At 48.6% G+C, this 17,544-nt stretch overlaps 1 protein-coding gene across 1 annotated transcript in view; it reads right to left on the reverse strand.

Moving 5' to 3' along the window:
- LOC149370275 (soluble guanylate cyclase 88E-like) overlaps nt 1–17,544 on the reverse strand; it is a 206,263-nt gene that overhangs the window by 44,701 nt on the left and 144,018 nt on the right. Inside the window, exon 8 of the mRNA XM_089561069.1 lies at nt 15,279–15,408. Coding sequence (XP_089417195.1) covers nt 15,279–15,408 — 130 coding nt within the window. The remainder of the gene's footprint in view (nt 1–15,278; nt 15,409–17,544) is intronic.

Below are 17,544 nucleotides of genomic sequence, written 5' to 3' on the forward strand. Positions count from 1 at the left end.
AGCGAAGCAAGAAGACCGAAAGAACAGCCGCTCCCGTAATAGATCCGGCAGCAGAACGAGGTTTCGGTCAGAGTCCTTCCCCCGGCTACAAACCGGACAGCAACAGCCACGCAAGGAGCAAGCTGCAAAGGTGAGCTGGCCAGCTAAAGTTTCCCAGGACTCCGAGACAGTTAAAGAATTAAAAGAACTTATTAAACAGCAGCCAGATCAGATTAAGACTTTAACTGATTATATCAAGAAGCAAGAAGAGCGGATTAAAATGCTAGAAACGACAGCTAAACAACCCGCGGAAAACAAACCGCAACAGGAAAAGGCAATGGCGCCTATGCAAGTGGAGCAGGATAAAGAGGTAGAGACAGCGAAGGTTGAAAAACCCCCTTCAAAAAAAATTACCGACGATTACATTACTTCCTAATGCGAAATTTGAGCGCAGCAAATAAGCTGTTTCACCTTTTCGATAGATTGAGGCAAAGAAATCGAGCAACACATGTATGCGCTATCACAGAATTTTTTTTTATTTTTCACACGTATTCCTTTAACAAAGACTCCACTAACAGTTCTTGACAGTCATGAAGGAAGCTTTGTGGTCGAATGATGAATCAAGTGCTGCCAGCGAATGACGCGTCCATTGGCTGTCTGCATGTGTTACTGATGTGTGGTTAACATGTTAAGCTTCGCCTGTAAGAGTGGAACGCGACAGCGTCTTGCAACGCTGCCAGGGAGTCCACAGAACGCCATCGCCAATTCGGCTGTACGCCTTGCTGGACGGTAAATTTATTTTTTGAGGAAAGGAAATGTATCTCTCTCGCATATCTGGGTGGACACCTGCACCTCGCCGTAAGGGAAAGGGGGAAGATGGGAGTGAACGAAGACGCCGTATTAGCTAGACGCGCCTTTGTTCATTCCAAACCATTCAGCTGGCATTACGGAGTGGCTAGCGTGCTCGTATCGCACTCCGGAGACCCTGGTTCGATTCCCCAACTCGACCAATTTCGTTCTCGGTTTTATTGATTTATGCGGTCTAACTAGAAAGGTTAATTAGGCTATTTCAAATTTATATTCTTGTATTTCTATCCATAGTGTTCTGTCATTAACCTGTAAATTGTTGGAACTGTCTAGGATGTTCGACACAACGTATATGAAACGAGCAACGTCTTACTGAGTGGGGAAGTGCGTGGTGGTGGAGGGAACGCGGCTTCGTACTTATTTGTTTTTTTCAGCAGCGTCTCCTTCCGCGGACGCTGTTGTCGCTGCGGCGCGCGTCTTTCTTTTCTTTTCTTCTGACCTCTTCATTCTCCTCTATATTAGTTAGGCTAATTGATTAATTAAGCAATTAACTAAACTCAGTCCAACTTAGTTGCAGCATCACTATACGATCCCTTTGATTGGTTGCATGGTTACTAGCCAAAGTACAATTGGCCCCATTTGAAATTCGCGCACTGTGACGTCACGAGCATTTCGACCAATTGAAAAGCGTGACATTGGGGGCGGAGCTGGTTACGAGGCCGACGACGACGCGAAACCCAGGAACGGACGCCAAAGAGCTGCGCTCTAAAAAGAAACGTAGCAAAGAGTCGGATCTTGAGACGAAATTCGAACAACTAAACGACAAACAACAACAGGACATGAAACTACTGAACGGAACACTAATGCAATTCATGAAACAAGTCACATAAACGATCAGAGTAGAATTTGCAAAGCGAGACGCTGCTCTCACGGCGGAATTTGAGAAAAGGGACCAATGGATATACGCGGAATTCCAAGCAACCAAAAATGCCTTGGCCAAAGAACAATAATACTATCTGGCAGTGGAACTGTAGGGGCTTTCTGCGTAAACGGGCCGTTTTACAATCGTTCCTTGCAAACGGAGACAAACCCGAAATGATAGCTTTACAAGAGTGCGGGAAAAACGCGGAGCTGCCCGGTTACAAATCGTACCCGGGCCGAGGGGACAACACGCAGGTTGCCACCCTTGTCAAACGCAACGTTACCGCGCTGCAGCACGAGACAGGTCACGTCCAATTAGATCACACTCTAATCGAAATGATACCGCGTAAGCGGAAAGAGAAAAGCCTATTCGTCTTAAACGTATACAGCTCTCCGAAACAGAGAAAGGGTTGCGGCTTCGACAGGTTATTCGCAAAAACTAAACAGATAGCGGGCAAAAACCCTATCGTCATTGTCGGGGACTTTAACGCTCATCATCCCGCATGGGGATACAAATATGCGCAAATCAAGGGCAGAGAACTCTGGGACAGCATTCTCCACAATGAGCTCATCTTGATCACTGACCCCATCAAACCAACAAGACAGGGCAATAGCGTGAGTAGGGACACTACACCTGACTTAACACTCACCGGAGGCCAAATCATGGCAAGGTGGTGTAACGCGGGGGAGGACCTAGGAAGCGACCACAAAATTATTGAGATCGTGGTAGAAGACGGACCGCCCACACCGAAATCCAAAAAGGTCGCAGCGGTAAATTGGGATCTATTCAGGGCGAACCTTCATACCCGAGACGCAATCAGGGACATAGAATCTTGGGGCACAGACATTCTCGCAGCAGTTAAAGAAGCCACCGAAGAGGTGGCAGCAGACGAAACTCAAGAAGAGGTAGACAGGCGTATGGTAGGCCTGTGGCGCAAGAAAAGGCAGCTAGAAGAAAACCTTGCTCAAAACAAGGGGAACAGAAACATACGTAAGCTCCTAGCCAAGCAGAATAGAGATATCGAGGAGCACGCGCTGAACTTAACCAGACAAAACTGGGGTAGTATCTGCGAGCAGATGGACCGCAGAATCAGCAAAGCCAACACGTGGAAAATGCTCAGACATCTCTTAGATCCGGACAAGACAAAGTATGAGGCACGACAACAACTACAGAAACTCGTATATAAATACGAAGACACTAGCGATCAACTAATCTCTGAAGTGAGGGACAGGTACTTCAGGTGCACACCACCCACACCCCTCCCCGAGTACAAGGGCGCAGAGAATCCTCTTCTAGATGGGCCCATCACCATCGGAGAGGTAAGGGCGGAGTTGAACATACTCAGAACTAAAACTGCGGCAGGTCCAGACAGAATCAGCAATTCAGCAATCGCATGCTGAGGAATTTGGATGACGCATCAATTAGAAACCTAACAGCGTACATGCAGGAATGTTGGGACAAGGGCCGAATCCCACCTTCGTGGAAAGAGGCCAACCTAGTCCTTATTCCAAAACCAGGTAAGAAACTAAGTCTCGAAAACCTGAGGCCCATTTCGCTTACCTCATGTGTAGGTAAGCTAATGGAGCACGTTATTCAAACGAGGCTAAAGAGATTCCTAGAAGAACAAAAGCTTTACCCTGACACGATGATCGGATTCAGGACACATCTTTCTGCATGCGATGTTATGCTTCAACTTAAAGAACAAGTGCTAGACAACGAAACAGCTGATACCAGAGTAATAGCCGGCTTTGACGTGGCCAAAGCTTTTGACAACGTTGACCACGCAGCCATACTAGAACGCTTAGAAACACTAAATGTAGGGGGAAAGGTATACAACTACGTGAAGGACTTTCTTTCAAATAGAACAGTTACTATCAGCCTAGGAGGGAAGAGAAGAGAAAGGCATAAGGCTGGGCAACAAAGGTACTCCCCAAGGCTCGGTCCTATCACCAACACTCTTCAACATTGCAATGATTGGCTTAAAACAGAAATTGGCGTGTATAGAAGGGCTCAACTACACAATATACGCGGACGATCTCACCCTCTGGGTTACCAGAGGCAGTGACGCGCACATCGAAGGTACCCTCCAAAGAGCGATCGAGGAAATTGAGTCGTACCTAAAACAAGTAGGACTCAAATGTTCTGCCGAGAAATCGGAAGCGCTCTTCCTCGGCCCACAAAAGAGACAAAGAAAGCCCCATGAACATGGGATAACGCTAACGGTAAACGGGGACAAAATACCCTCAGTGGAGATGATTAGAGTACTGGGTCTTAGGATAAAGACAAACGGTAAGAACACCGAAACGATACGAAAACTCGAATCGAGTGTAAGCCAGACGTGTAGGCTACTCAAAAGAATAGCAAATAAACACGCGGGAATGAAGGAGACGAACCTCTTAAGACTAGTTCAATCATTTGTAATCAGCAGAATCACATACGTGGCACCATACCTACGTCTAGACAAAGCAGAAAAAAACAAGATTTAAATCCTAATTAGGAAAGGCGTCAAAACCGCTCTGGGCCTCCCCCCGTACACATCCACCCAGAAAATTCTGAGCATGGGGATTTCAAACACACTAGACGAGCTCATTGAGGCTACCAGAGTAGCGCAACAACAACGACTCCTACGCAGCCATTCGGGGCTAAAAATACTAGAAAAGCTAGGCTTCGAACCTCGAGCGCGGCTCAAACACACGGAGAATATCACAACAGACATAAGGAACAAAATCAGAATCCCACCACTCCCAAGGAATATGCATCCGGTAGGCGAAAGGACAGGCGAAAGGACAGAGCGAAAGCTCTGCAGAAAAAATTAGCCAATAGACAGGACGTGGTTTACACGGACGCGGCGGAATATGAAGGCAGAACGGGTTTCGTAGCCCTAGCGACCAGGGAGGGCGGAGTCCGAGTCTCGTGCTGCAGCACCCAACAGAGAGATGCAACAGCGGCTGAGGAGGTAGCCATTGCGCTGGCTTTAACTCAACGGAATGTCAGGGTGATTATAACAGATTCCAAATCGGCTATCCGCAACTACAACGCAGGCAGGGTATCTGTCGAAGCAGTCAAAATTCTGACTGCCGGCCCGACACCAGCAGAACTAATTAACCTTGTTTGGACTCCGGCCCACGAGGGCCTCCGGGGAAACGAGACAGCGCACGCATTGGCCCGAGGACTCACACACCGGGACCCCAATGCGGTCTCGTCGAGCAGAGAGCCCCTTCAGACGAGCGAGGAGCTGAACACGTACCAAGATATTCTTAGCCATTACAGATTAGGAAGACAGACATTACCTGGAGCATGCAAGGGTCTCAGCAAAAAGGAAGAGGTCATATGTAGAAAGTTACAAGCGGGAGTTTTTCCGAACCCACTCGCACTAAGCAGATGGCATCCGGCGATCCAAGACCCCAGGTGTAAACAGTGTAATGAAATAGCAGACATGATCCACATGGTGTGGACATGCCCTAGCCACAACGAACCAGACAGGAATATAGAGTCCTGGGAAGCTTTAATGGCCAGCCAGAAAGAAGAAGAACAAAAAGAAGTCATCCGTCTGGCCCTGGACACCGCTGAATCCCAAGGGATCCCAGCCTGCTGAAAGGGGAGGAAGATGACGGCGGTCAAGACTCGTCTTTTTCGCCCTCTGATTCCTTGACGGGTGCAAATAAAGTTATTTCATCATCATCATCTTAGTTCAGCCATCGAAGCCTTCATTTCCTCTTTCTTTGTGAGCCTAACTGCAATGGCATGCCGTAGCAGACAAAACGTGACTTGCCGCATATGCCATGTTTATCGTGCATGCGGCTGGAGCACGCACTATGTCTAGGCAGTCATGTTTGATGTCAATCTCATTTCATTCCTATCCTCGTTTTCTTCTCCTGACGAATGCAAAACTTAGCCTGTCCACTAGCAACCGCGGCGTTTTTACACACTGCATGGTGACACCGTGCCCTTTTCTATACACGCATGACGGCCACTGCGAAGTGTTATGGCGCGAAAGACCACTGCAAATATCGAAGATCCTGGTTCGTCGGCCGGGAATCGATTGCTATCGATGGCAGTATTCTTTTTTCAGGCTTACGAGTAGGGTCCAGAATCTTGCTGTGCATGTGCCAGGGCACTAGTTGTGTAGAGGTACAACTTGAGATATTGGTTCCATGTCACCCTCGGCAAAAATCGAAGACGCCGTTTGTCTTCGATTTGCTCCTCGAATCCCAGGCGCTCCGAGTTAACGCGTTTTCAGACATCGACTTGTCGCTCAGTCAAATCCCACTCTCCCAAACGGCACAGCGCTGGCTCCACTCTTGTTCGGATGAGTCAGAGTACAGAAAAAGGATGTTTTTAAGTTGTTTTAAAATTTTCAAACAGATCCTTTCATTGAAATATTCGCCTACTGCGCAAGAGTCGTGTGGTTTCACTGTCAGCACCGACAGAATGTTGCCTTTGGTATGAAGCACAGGCGCTAGCGCAAAACTGGCGGGCCACTGAGGCATAATTTATCTCTCCAGTATGCCGCATAGTTAGTGTTTTCATCCGTTTGTTTAGGTAGTTTATAAGACCATGTAAGAGTAAACAGTCGCCACCCCTTAACGGCGATATAGACTCATTAGTTGTCATGCCCGCAGAAAGGAAAAACTTGCTGCGCCATACGCTGAGTCTTTCTGGGGGCTTCGGAGAGTAAGAAATACGTTTCGGGAAAGGAGGCGGCTGATAAAGTTACTTCAAGTAAATACCAACTCTTCGACACAAAAATACTCTATTCTTCTTTACAGAGGGAGGGAACCTGAGCTATGCCCAATAATTGAAATAACATTTCGAGAGAGGCCGAGGTTCCGTATATACAAATGCTCCACCGGTATCTCCATTTTTCCAATTGCAGCACTGCTTCCTTACTGATATCCTCGAAGAAGATTCCGGGCAGCTGCCGATTCTTAATCCCTCCCCCACTTTTTTTTCATCAGAAAGAGATTCTAAAGGTAGAAAAAATAGGCTGCAAGTATTTAGCTGAGATAAGAATGTTAATAAAAGCAAATGTGGTTCGTGAGTGTGCGTGCGTGCGTGTTTAATCATCAAATATTCAATCTTACGCATACGTTTCTGGCAAAAAATATAGGCAGCGCTCTGTAATCGGACCTTTCGCCGGGCGTTGCCCTCCCTTCCGCGTTCTACCTTTTCCTCTGAGAGGTCATCGTGTATACTTTGTCCAGTCGACGACCAATCGGCTCAAGGAATGATTAAGTCTTATAATATCATCTAGCCGCAGCCGCTGCGTACGGGCGGGTTTATCCGGCTGCCTTGGAAGAGATGGAAGACACTCCTGTTTTTCAGGTTAAAAAGAAAAGACCTGCCATTCCGGTGAGCTCTCGTCTTGGTTATTACCGTTCCCTTAGATACGCCACGCGAAGTCCCCACCCCGTGCCACGGGTGCCTCTTATACTGCCGACTTCTTCTTTCGTCGTTGAACCCCGAACGGCGCAGAATGGATGTGCCAGTTCATGCGAATTAACTTTACTGCATCATCGAAAAAAAAAAAAGTGCGCTCCTTGGCTGGAAGCTCGATGGTTTCTTGCCGGCTCACAACTCAGGGGCAGAAGCAGATTGTTGATAGACACAGGCTTATTTCGTCAAATGCGCTCGCTGTAAAATATGTGACTTTAAAATTGCAATAATTGATCAATCACTTTGAAAACTATATATTTTTCCTCTCTTCAGCGCGGTTTTGGCATAAATTATTGGCAGAAAAACAGCATACGCAAGAAGTGAAAGAGTTATTTTTAATGTCGTATTCCATTCTGTGTTCCGGAGCATAAATATACATCCGCGAAGGAACAAAAACCTGCAGTGGTGCCGGAAACTTCAATTGAAGAAAAGAAGGAAAAAAAAGATCGCCTCGCTGCGTGGATTAATGTGGGGCTATCCGCAGCGAAGCGAGTTGCTCCTGATCTACATTGCAGCTGTGGATGTGAATACAAATCGCACACTGAAATCCCAGTTTCTGTTCACGGAGCAAGCAAATCCCCAGATCGCCGATTGGAAAACGCCATAACTTGAAATTAGGCTGGTTGAGTAGATCTCATTTGGTAGAGGGCTATTCAGTACATTCGACTCATTCCACGGAGTGAGCTTTTAAGTAAATTATATGATTATACGGTCAACACAAGTACCCACCCCTGGGACACCCCAATTTCACCCGACGTGGACTTACGCTCCCTCATTCGCTCCATTATCCGGGAGGAACTGCACGGCTCCACCTTACCGCCAGTTGATTCCCACCCGCCTCCAGCCCCGTCGTCCTCGCCTTTGCGTGATCTCATCAAAGACGAGCTCGCTTCGGTCACTCGCCCCTTGGCTGCGGAACCACCTGTACCGCGTTTTGTGCCTACCTATGCCCAGGTTGCTGCGACGCCTCCTGCTGCTGTTTACCCGTCGCATCCACAGCCCGTCCAGCAAACTCCGGTCTCTGTGTCCCCGAGCCCCGCTATGTGTCCTGTTTGGAGTCCGCCTGCACGTCGGCCGGTGTGTCACTACTGCGGAATTCGAGGGCATGTTGCCCGTGTGTGCCGTCGGCGTCAACGCGACGAGCGCGAGTGGTACCCAGACTTTCGCAACGGAGCTACGTACTCGTCGCCTGCTTACCGTCCGGCGTTTGCCTCCAGTCCTCCTCGTCGCCCATCGTACGCGGACTTCTCCCAAGACGCTCCGCACTCGTCGTACGCTTACCGCCCACCGTTTGCTGACCATACCAATTATCGTCCCTCCTATCCCTCTACCTCTCCGGACCGCTCCTCGACCGACAGGCCGTCGCGCCGCCGCTCCCCATCGCCTTTCCGCCGCTCGTCGTCGCCTCTACGTCCACCATCCTCCCAGACAACTGGCCACACGGAAAACTAAATTGTGCAGTTTCCGGAGGTAAAACTGCACCACACGCCGCCCTCTCAATTCCTCCTGCACAGCCATCGAACATGTTAACCGTTGACATTGAAGGCACTGTAGTAGAAGCATTGATCGATACGGGCGCCGCCATTTCTGTAATTAGTTCTGATTTATGTTCTCGTCTTCGCAAGGTGCGCACCCCTTACAGTGGTCCTTCTCTCCGTGCTGCCAATGATGAATCAATGCGTCCTTCCGGATTGTGTACGGCACGAGTCACTATCGACGGCATCCTGCACTACATAGTATTTGCTGTGCTTCCCTCCTGTGCTTATCCCCTCATCCTCGGCTGGGACTTCCTCCACTCAGCGCAAGCTGTAATTACCTGCTGTCCCCCTACTCTACAGGCTTCTGAATCCGACCTTTCTGCCGTTTCTGTCCTGCCTTCTCATCATCTGGTTACCACCGCTGATCATGTACTTTACCCCGGCTGCGAAGATGTCCTCTCTGTTGCTTCTGCCCACGTAAACGCTGGGGACGTTTTCGTCACACCAAGCCCCCGTCTTCTCTCAAGGGGCATCTTTCTCGTCGCGTCCCTGCTCCGCTTCACCAATGGGTCTTCACTACTGACTGCCTTCAACACTACGCCGGAACCCATTCTTCTGCGTCAAGGCACAGCCATCGCTTCTGTGGATACCACTCAACCTGTGGCCGTACTTTCCTCTGCCCCATCAAGCTTCGCTCTTTCGACCCCTGCCTCTGCCTCTGCATCTATTTCAGCTGCTATCAGCCCCGGTCTCACCCCGACTCAAAAAGCTGAATTGCTTGCCGTCTTGACCAAGCATGCCGCTTCCTTCGATACCCAGGCAACAACCTTCAGCCAAACCAACGCAGCTAAGCATCGCATCTACACAGATGGTTCGGGCATCATTCGCCGTCGCCCGTATCGTGTGTCTTCTAGTGAGCGCAAGGTTATTCAAGATAACGTAGCCGACATGCTCAAGCGCCGCATCATACGCCCTTCTTCGAGTCCTTGGTCTTCGCCTGTTGTGCTGGTTCAAAAGAAGGATGGCTCAGTACGCTTTTGTGTTGACTATCGCGCCCTTAACAAGATCACTAGAAAAGATGTTTATCCGCTGCCTCGGATTGATGACGCCCTCGACTGTCTCCAAGGTGCACAATTTTTCTCTAGTCTCGACCTAAGATCCGGATACTGGCAAATACCTATGCATGAGGCCGACAAGGAAAAAACTGCTTTCGCCACTCCCGACGGATTATACGAATTCAACGTTATGCCGTTCGGCCTATGCAATGCTCCGGCCACGTTCGAGCGCATGATCGACACCGTTCTCCGAGGCCTGAAGTGGAAAACGTGCCTATGCTACCTCGACGACATAGTCATTTTTTCTTCGACTTTTTCTGAACACCTTGTTCGTCTCGATGAAGTATTAAGCGCACTTTCTGAGGCCGGCCTTCAGTTAAACACCAAGAAATGTTGCTTTGCTTCCACTTCTATCAAGGTACTCGGTCACGTCGTTAGCCAGAAGGGTGTCAAGCCTGATCCCGACAAAGTGGCTGCAGTTTTGCATTTTCCTCGCCCATCGCGCGTCAAAGACCTGCGCAGTTTTCTGGGGCTAGCGTCATACTTCCGGCGCTTCATACGCAACTTTGCCTCTATTGCGGCCCCTTTGCATAAGCTCCTCTGCGCTGACCAGCCGTTTGTTTGGTCTGAGGCCTGTGAGGTCGCTTTTACTACCTTAAAGAAGGCTCTCACATCTGATCCGATACTAGCACATTTCGACGACAATGCTCCAACGATTTTACACACGGACGCCAGTGGACACGGCATTGGTGCAGTTCTTCTGCAGCGGCAGCACTCTTCGTGCGAGCAAGTCATCGCCTACGCCAGTCGTACACTGACTGCAGCGGAGCAGAACTACACGATAACTGAGCAAGAGTGCCTCGCTGTTGTCTGGGCCATTCAGAAATTTCGCCCTTATTTGTACGGCCGCCAGTTCACAGTTGTCACTGACCATCATGCCCTGTGCTGGTTGTCCTCGCAGAAAAACTTGTCCGGCCGCCTCGGCCGCTGGATTCTCCGTCTCCAGGAATATGACTTTACCGTCACCTATAAATCGGGCAAGAAACACCAGGACGCCGATGCGCTATCTCGTTGTCCCCTCGCCCAAACCCAACCTCCGCATCCGCAACCCGTGTCCTCCGCATCCTCAAACTGCCAAACTACCCCTTCGACGGCTATTTCAACCTTGACCGCCGCACCCATTGACTTGATGCCAGCTCCCAGTCTTGGCGATCTCGCCTCAGCGCAGCGGGCCGACCCTTACTGCCGGACTCTTATCGACCGTCTGAGCGGTGCTACGCGGCCACCGAATGCCCGCCTACGTCGCCAACTTAATTCTTTCAAGCTAGTCGACAACATCCTTCTTTGGCACAATTACAGCCCCTTCGGTGACTCATGGGTGCCTGTCGTACCCCTTTCTCTTCGCCGAGAAGTTTTGCAGGCCTTTCATGATGATCCCCCGGCTGGCCACTTAGGCTTTCAGAAAACTTATGACCGCATCAAGCGCCGTTTCTTTTGGCCTGGCCTCTCAACCGCTGTTGGAAAATATATTGCGTCTTGCATCTCTTGCCAACGTCGTAAACGGAGCACGTCTGCCCCTGCGGGCCTTCTACAGCCTCTCCCCTGTCCTTTCTCCCCTTTTGAAGTCGTTGGGATTGACCTCTACGGTCCCTTACCATTAACACCAACGGGCAACCGTTGGATCGTCACTGCCATCGACCACTTAACTAGATACGCTGAAACGGCCCCTGTTCCTTCCGGCTCTGCTTCAGAGATCGCCCACTTCTTCCTGAACGCCATCCTTCTGCGCCATGGAGCTCCTCGTGTCCTTATTAGTGACCGCGGCAAATCCTTCCTCTCCAGCATCCTTGCCGAAGTTCTTCACGCCTCCAGAACCGTGCACAAAACCTCTTCAGCTTATCACCCTCAGACCAATGGGCTCACAGAGCGCTTTCATCGCACGCTGTCCGATATGCTAGCCACCTACATCCAGCCCGACCACACCAACTGGGACACCATGCTTCCCTTCGTTACCTTTGCATACAATAGTGCCGTGCAAAGAACCACCAACTTCTCCCCATTCTTCCTTGTGTATGGACGTCAACCTGCCTTCACCCTCGAAGCGTCTTTCTTCTCCGCCCCCTCAACCTCTTCCAGACTCTCTCACGAACAGTTTACTTCTCGTCTTAACTACTGCCGTGCCATTGCCCGCCTGAATACCGACGCCTCCCAAGCCTCCCGGAAAAACACCTATGATCTCTCCCACCGTGCCATATTTTTTCACCCTGGTGATGAGGTACTGCTGTGGACTCCAGTGCGTACCCCGGGATTGTGTGAAAAATTTTTGAGCCGTTATATTGGTCCGTATACTGTACTCGAACAAACGTCCCCGGTGAACTATCGCGTTGCCCCTGTTCATCCTGTTAATGATCGTCGTTGCCGAGGTGCCGAGATTGTTCATGTTTCACGCCTCAAACCCTTTGCCCGTCGCCCTACTGTGCTCTAATCTGCGCCCGGGCCGGTCGCTTTCGTACGCGAGGGGAGAAAGTGTAAGCACAACATGCGACCTTCGTCTTCATCTGTACATATCCATCATCATCGCTCAAAGCACAACATGCGATCTTCGTCTTCATCTGTACATATCCATCATCATCCATCATCTTCTTCTTCGAAGGGTTGGTCGCCATACTTGCGGGTGCCATTAAAGCTCGCTCCATCCTGCGCTCTGTCTCCTGTCTCACACTCTAATTAATGAAAACCTACCCAAAATAAATTCACTTCGTAATGATAAAAGGTGGCTACTTTATTACTTTTATTCGAAACACCTTGCAGAGCTCAGAGATTCACTCAGTAAAGAGAACAACAACAATATTAATACAAAAGCAATACTTCCAAATAAATACTATTACAAAATCACGGGTAATAAGAGCGATCTCTGGTCTCCCTCGGACATTGGGGCTACGAAATATTGCCGCGAATATTTGTAGTGTTTGTTCATTCTTCAAAGCTGACGGCACGCCGCTTTATCGCTTTGTTTGCGATGCAAGACACGCCTAGATTTAACACGATTGATCGCATCCAGGCGGAGCCGCTTCTACGTTGTTCGTGAATGTTCTAGTAACATTCCAAGCTTTATCTAAAAATTCGCTATCAGCTTTAAAAAGAGAACGGCCGAGAGCAGCGGCAATTCTATTCGGCGACCGCCGAGCACTATCGTTGCTACGTCGCCGCCGAGTGATTCAGTCCATGGTGGGCGCAAGTCAGCCCAAATAAATAGTTTTGTTTAGAGAAATTCTCACTGTATTCTTGCTCTCCGGACTGCAGTCACCACTACGTGACTACAGTGGTGACTGCCTTCATGAACGATTGCCTTTTTTATGAATGATTATCTTATTAATCCGAAACCATCTCTAGGCTATGTCGGCGGGGTCGTGTCGCAAAAACTTGTCCGCAAAACGTGTCCGCAGCAGTTGTGGCGTTCTCAGAAGAGGTAGCATCAAACGAGTTGCTGTAATGATAAACAGTGCGTGAGGATGCTGCGCAAAACAAATTACGCCTATAGGACGATTACTTAATTAATTAAAGCCAAAAATGACGCAAAAATGACGACATAGCGCGGACGTCGATAAAGTGAGTGGACGGGAAAACAGCTGTGGACGGCAAAATGGTACAAAAATAGGCAAAAGAGTGAAAATGAAGTTTGAAATGAAATTTATTTTATGAGTGATGATTAATCGAACAAAAAATAATTGAAATAAATAAATAAATTAATTAATTAATTATCAGTTAAAACCATTGAACGGTTGTACGGTGATATAGTAAGTGGACGGGAAAGCAACCACGGCGCCAAATTTGAAAAACGAAAATGAGATAAAGGAAGATAAAGGATTGAGATAAAGGAAGGTATATAAAGACTAAATAAATCGATATTTAATTAAGTCATAAATTAATTACGGTATTTCAGTAGTGAAATTAATGGCCAAACAGAAAAAATGACAAAGAGAGGCAAAGAGAGGCGACAAGTGCCGAGGAGGCGTCAGTGCTTCCGCCTTCTCCCAGTGCGGGTCGCCGCAGTGATCTGTAATTTTTCACTCCATACCTTGAAGTTGTGATTGTCAGGCGGGTCCTAATTAAGCATTTACTGCTTTCAATGAAATTTCAGCCAAGTGGAGGATGAAAATTAGCTGAGAAAAAGCCGTACACGCAAGAATTATAAGCTCGGTCAGAAGCCTGGCATGCGCATATATGAAGATGATCTAGATAAGCCGAAGAGGCGCTGGCTTCGAGAATTTTAATATGAATCAGGTTGTAGCTACTTTGTACTGGAAGAGCAACGGATCTCTAAGATTTTTTTAACGGCTACCGGCTATTGCAGAGCAATCTCATCAGATAATTGCTGGCAGTTACAGAGCTTTTGAACCTTTCTCACAATAGACGCGGCTTCAGTTAAGAATGGGTTCGAACCACAGTGGCTACAACAGTGACAGGCGGTGGTTGTCCGCAGAACAGGTTGCAAAATGTTGCGTTCGCATGGCCCTATCAACTATTTCTCCACTTCAGTCGGCACTGTTTTAGCATTGTTGCGCAATCCAAGTGTCAGCTTTCCCGTTGAAGAGAGGTCACGCATTAGAAAAATTGCGCCACAGCCTAGCAAGACCATGAAAATGCGGCAATCGCGAATGGTGAGAACTGCATGCCAAATTATCACAAACAAAAAGGAATGACTAGGCTTGTGAACGGACAAGCATTGCTTTAGGGCATCTTTAATGGCTTCTTTATTCTAATTGCTATTGCGAATATCACGAGATCTATCGCATCATGGAATCCATTTTAAAGCCCCAATTTCTACTCTGTGCGAATTCAGGAATGCAGTCACCCGATCGTCTCCGACGTCGTAAATTTACAACGAAAGCAACTGAAGCTCGTAAACAAGAACGCATATTCATATTTTGTTACGAATGTCAGAACAGGCAAGGCAATGGCTCTTGAAACATTGCTCACAAGTTAAACAGTAAGAACTGAGCAAGAGGGGCCAATACCTAACAGGGTCCACTCATTCGAACGTTCTCGTTAAGAGCTGTCTTACATAGCCCGTGTAGACGGTGCAAAGAAGGTAAACGAACACTGCGTGGACACTGGGACGCTTGAATGGGCAGGACTGCAGAACTAACAGGCCGCCGACCGCTCCTTTTCTTCCTGGCACAGTGTTTACCTGCTTACGTGCACGGCACCGCAATATTAAATCCAGGATAATAGTCAGCGCCAGTGTTTACGGTCGTTTCCGTTACGCCCTGTTGCAGTGTCAGCCCGCGGGTAGTCACCGTTGCTCCACTCCGACCCTGGAGCCCCCTTCCGCGTTTGTTTAACAGCAGGGTGGAGCGCGCAGCTCGAGCGCTGCACAAGCAAACGCACGGGTCGGATGGTTCGGTCCCACGGCGAGCGCATACACTGCAAGTCGGACATGAACACGCAACGGTCCTTTCTACTCCTTTTGCAAACCACGGCTGTTCGGAGCACCACCCTGCAATCGGAAGACACGCACCAACCCCAGCCCTGTTTTTCCTCAGTCTCCATGCGCAAGGCGTCCCGCAAGACACGTGTTCCTCCTCCAACCCTCCTTACCTGGTCCAAAGCGAGCTTGAGCTCTGCGGACTGCTGCTGTCCTGCTAGCACCATGTCCCGGCTGAAGTCGTGCATGCTCAGGTCGTTGATGTAGAGCCCCGTCAGGACCATGGTCTCCAGGTCACGCATCCTGTGGTCACACAACGCATGCACCCCAGTGAAGCGAGTGGCTGATCAATACCCCAGCCACCTTGCACGCGCTTCTGATCATCTTGAACATGCAGCGCTGGCAGACGAGGGACGAAGGAGAGGCGAGACGCCCAGGGCGCTGAACTAACAACTTTAATTTCGAAGGAGGGCGATCCGCGCGTTTTATAGCGCACCCAAGAAGTCAGTGATTGTAGGCACATGCACAAGTCAAGGCAAGGCAACTAACAATAAAACCAAGGAAATCAGGTTAAGCGCGCAGGCGCGTATTGACCCACACAGTACAGAAGCAAAAAAACCCAAGAAGGATTCAGTCATTCCGGTCGGCCAGGTGCCAGGTACACCTCTGACGACACGAACAGCAAAGATCGCCAGTGAAGGGGGCAGGGGGAAAGACATAATAACAGCACTTGGTGAAAAAGGGAGATTACACGCGCCGGGAGTCCTGTGCAGCTTCGAGATGACAGAGATAAAAAGATAAAAACGATAAGATGCATAAGATAAGAACGATAAGATGCGGCTTTAGGGTGCGTTATAAAACGTGCCGATCGCCCTCCTTCGAAATTAAAGTTGTTAGTTCAGCGCCCTGTGTGTGTCGTCTCTCCTTCGTCCCTCGTCTGCCAGCGCTGCATGTTCAGGATGTCAAACCAACTTACCCAGCAACACATCCTGCTTCTGATCACGCTGTAAGGGACGTTGAGCGTTTCTATTTCCACAGCTGGCGGCCCCAAGGTGTTCATTGAAAATTTGTCCTTCATACTCCAAGACGATTTAACATTCTTTTTCATGCGTGTACATGTTTCGAATGAAGATTACGTGAGTGGAGTCTTTAGGAAGGCGGTTCTATGCCATACTCAAATTTACCATTGAGAGATATCAAACCGCAACGTCTGGACTTTCTCGCAGTAACCTTTGGTTTCACACTGCTCTGGTGTTCATATTATCCAAGTAACTTGTTTTCGACAGTAAGTATTCCACACGGGAGCTACATTTTGTATGTGCGTAGTCCATCATTTTCTTTGTTTCAACGGGTGCAGTTAGCGAAGACCTTATTTTTGAAACTGGCAAACCTGCCTTATGTTCAAGGCTTTCTCTTCTTTTGTGTTGCCTTTCGTGAGTCGAGTTTCATTCAGAATAAAGCTTCTGGTAAGAAAAGTGTGAAGAAATCGCCAAAAGCACATCATAATTCTGCATCCGAACCAAATATCGATTGCAACTGGCTGAAGTAGCGGCACCATCCTATCGACTATTCTCGTTCCTCTCTGTGCCCAGCGCCTGTGTGTGGGACGCCTGTTTGCATAGACCCTTCACCATTCACCTAGTTCGCACATTGGCAAAAATAAAAGAACAAAACACCGGAATGTAGCACCACTCCAGCTTTCAGGGAACAGCTGTTGCACATGCAGGTCAGCGAATCAGCAGCTGACACTGAATGTTCAAAGAAAAAACTCGCACCTTGCTTACATATTTTTTTGTCACAGTGGTTTTCCTTCGTAGTGTCTCTCTAAAATTAGAAACTGGCCCCGGTTAGTTTGCTTTTTTCTTGATTTTCATGAATCCTAACGCCTGCTGGCTGCGCGTATTCATCAAACGCCACAGGTTTTTTCATCGACCGACGCCGGGTTCGCATTCGAGGTCTTACTTTACGCAGCCGCCTGACAGCACGAGTATGGTAGCATGGCGAAACTGCTTGCGGTTGCGTATTTCGAGCTTCTTTCTCTCGCCGCCTTTTGCCTAACAGGTAAACTTTCGCTATAAAAGAAAGGGTCACGTATTGCAGGAATGCATTGACTTACATTATAATATTTATGGTCTCTTAGTATTCTCGATATCTTTGGATATAAAATTTGTAATAAGTGTGATGCCGCTCGTACGTCACAAACATTTGCATTATGATCCATAGCCTGGTCTTCTCCCTGTGTTGTTGTGGAGGCCAGCAACTGAGTGGCTGGTCGTGGTCTTACCTCGAAGCTCAGGTCATTGATTACTTTGAAGGCAGCTTTGCAAAAACGATGGCCCCACATCGGATAATATAAAACTGAAGCGCATAAGCAGCCGCTCAGCACGTCACCATGGCCTCAAAAAAAAACCCCTGTTGCAACATAAGGAAGAGCAATCT

Source organism: Amblyomma mixtum, chromosome 1 (genome assembly GCF_055824585.1).
Source record: "Amblyomma mixtum isolate Tamu chromosome 1, ASM5582458v1, whole genome shotgun sequence".
Classification (NCBI taxonomy): Eukaryota; Metazoa; Arthropoda; class Arachnida; order Ixodida; family Ixodidae; genus Amblyomma; species Amblyomma mixtum.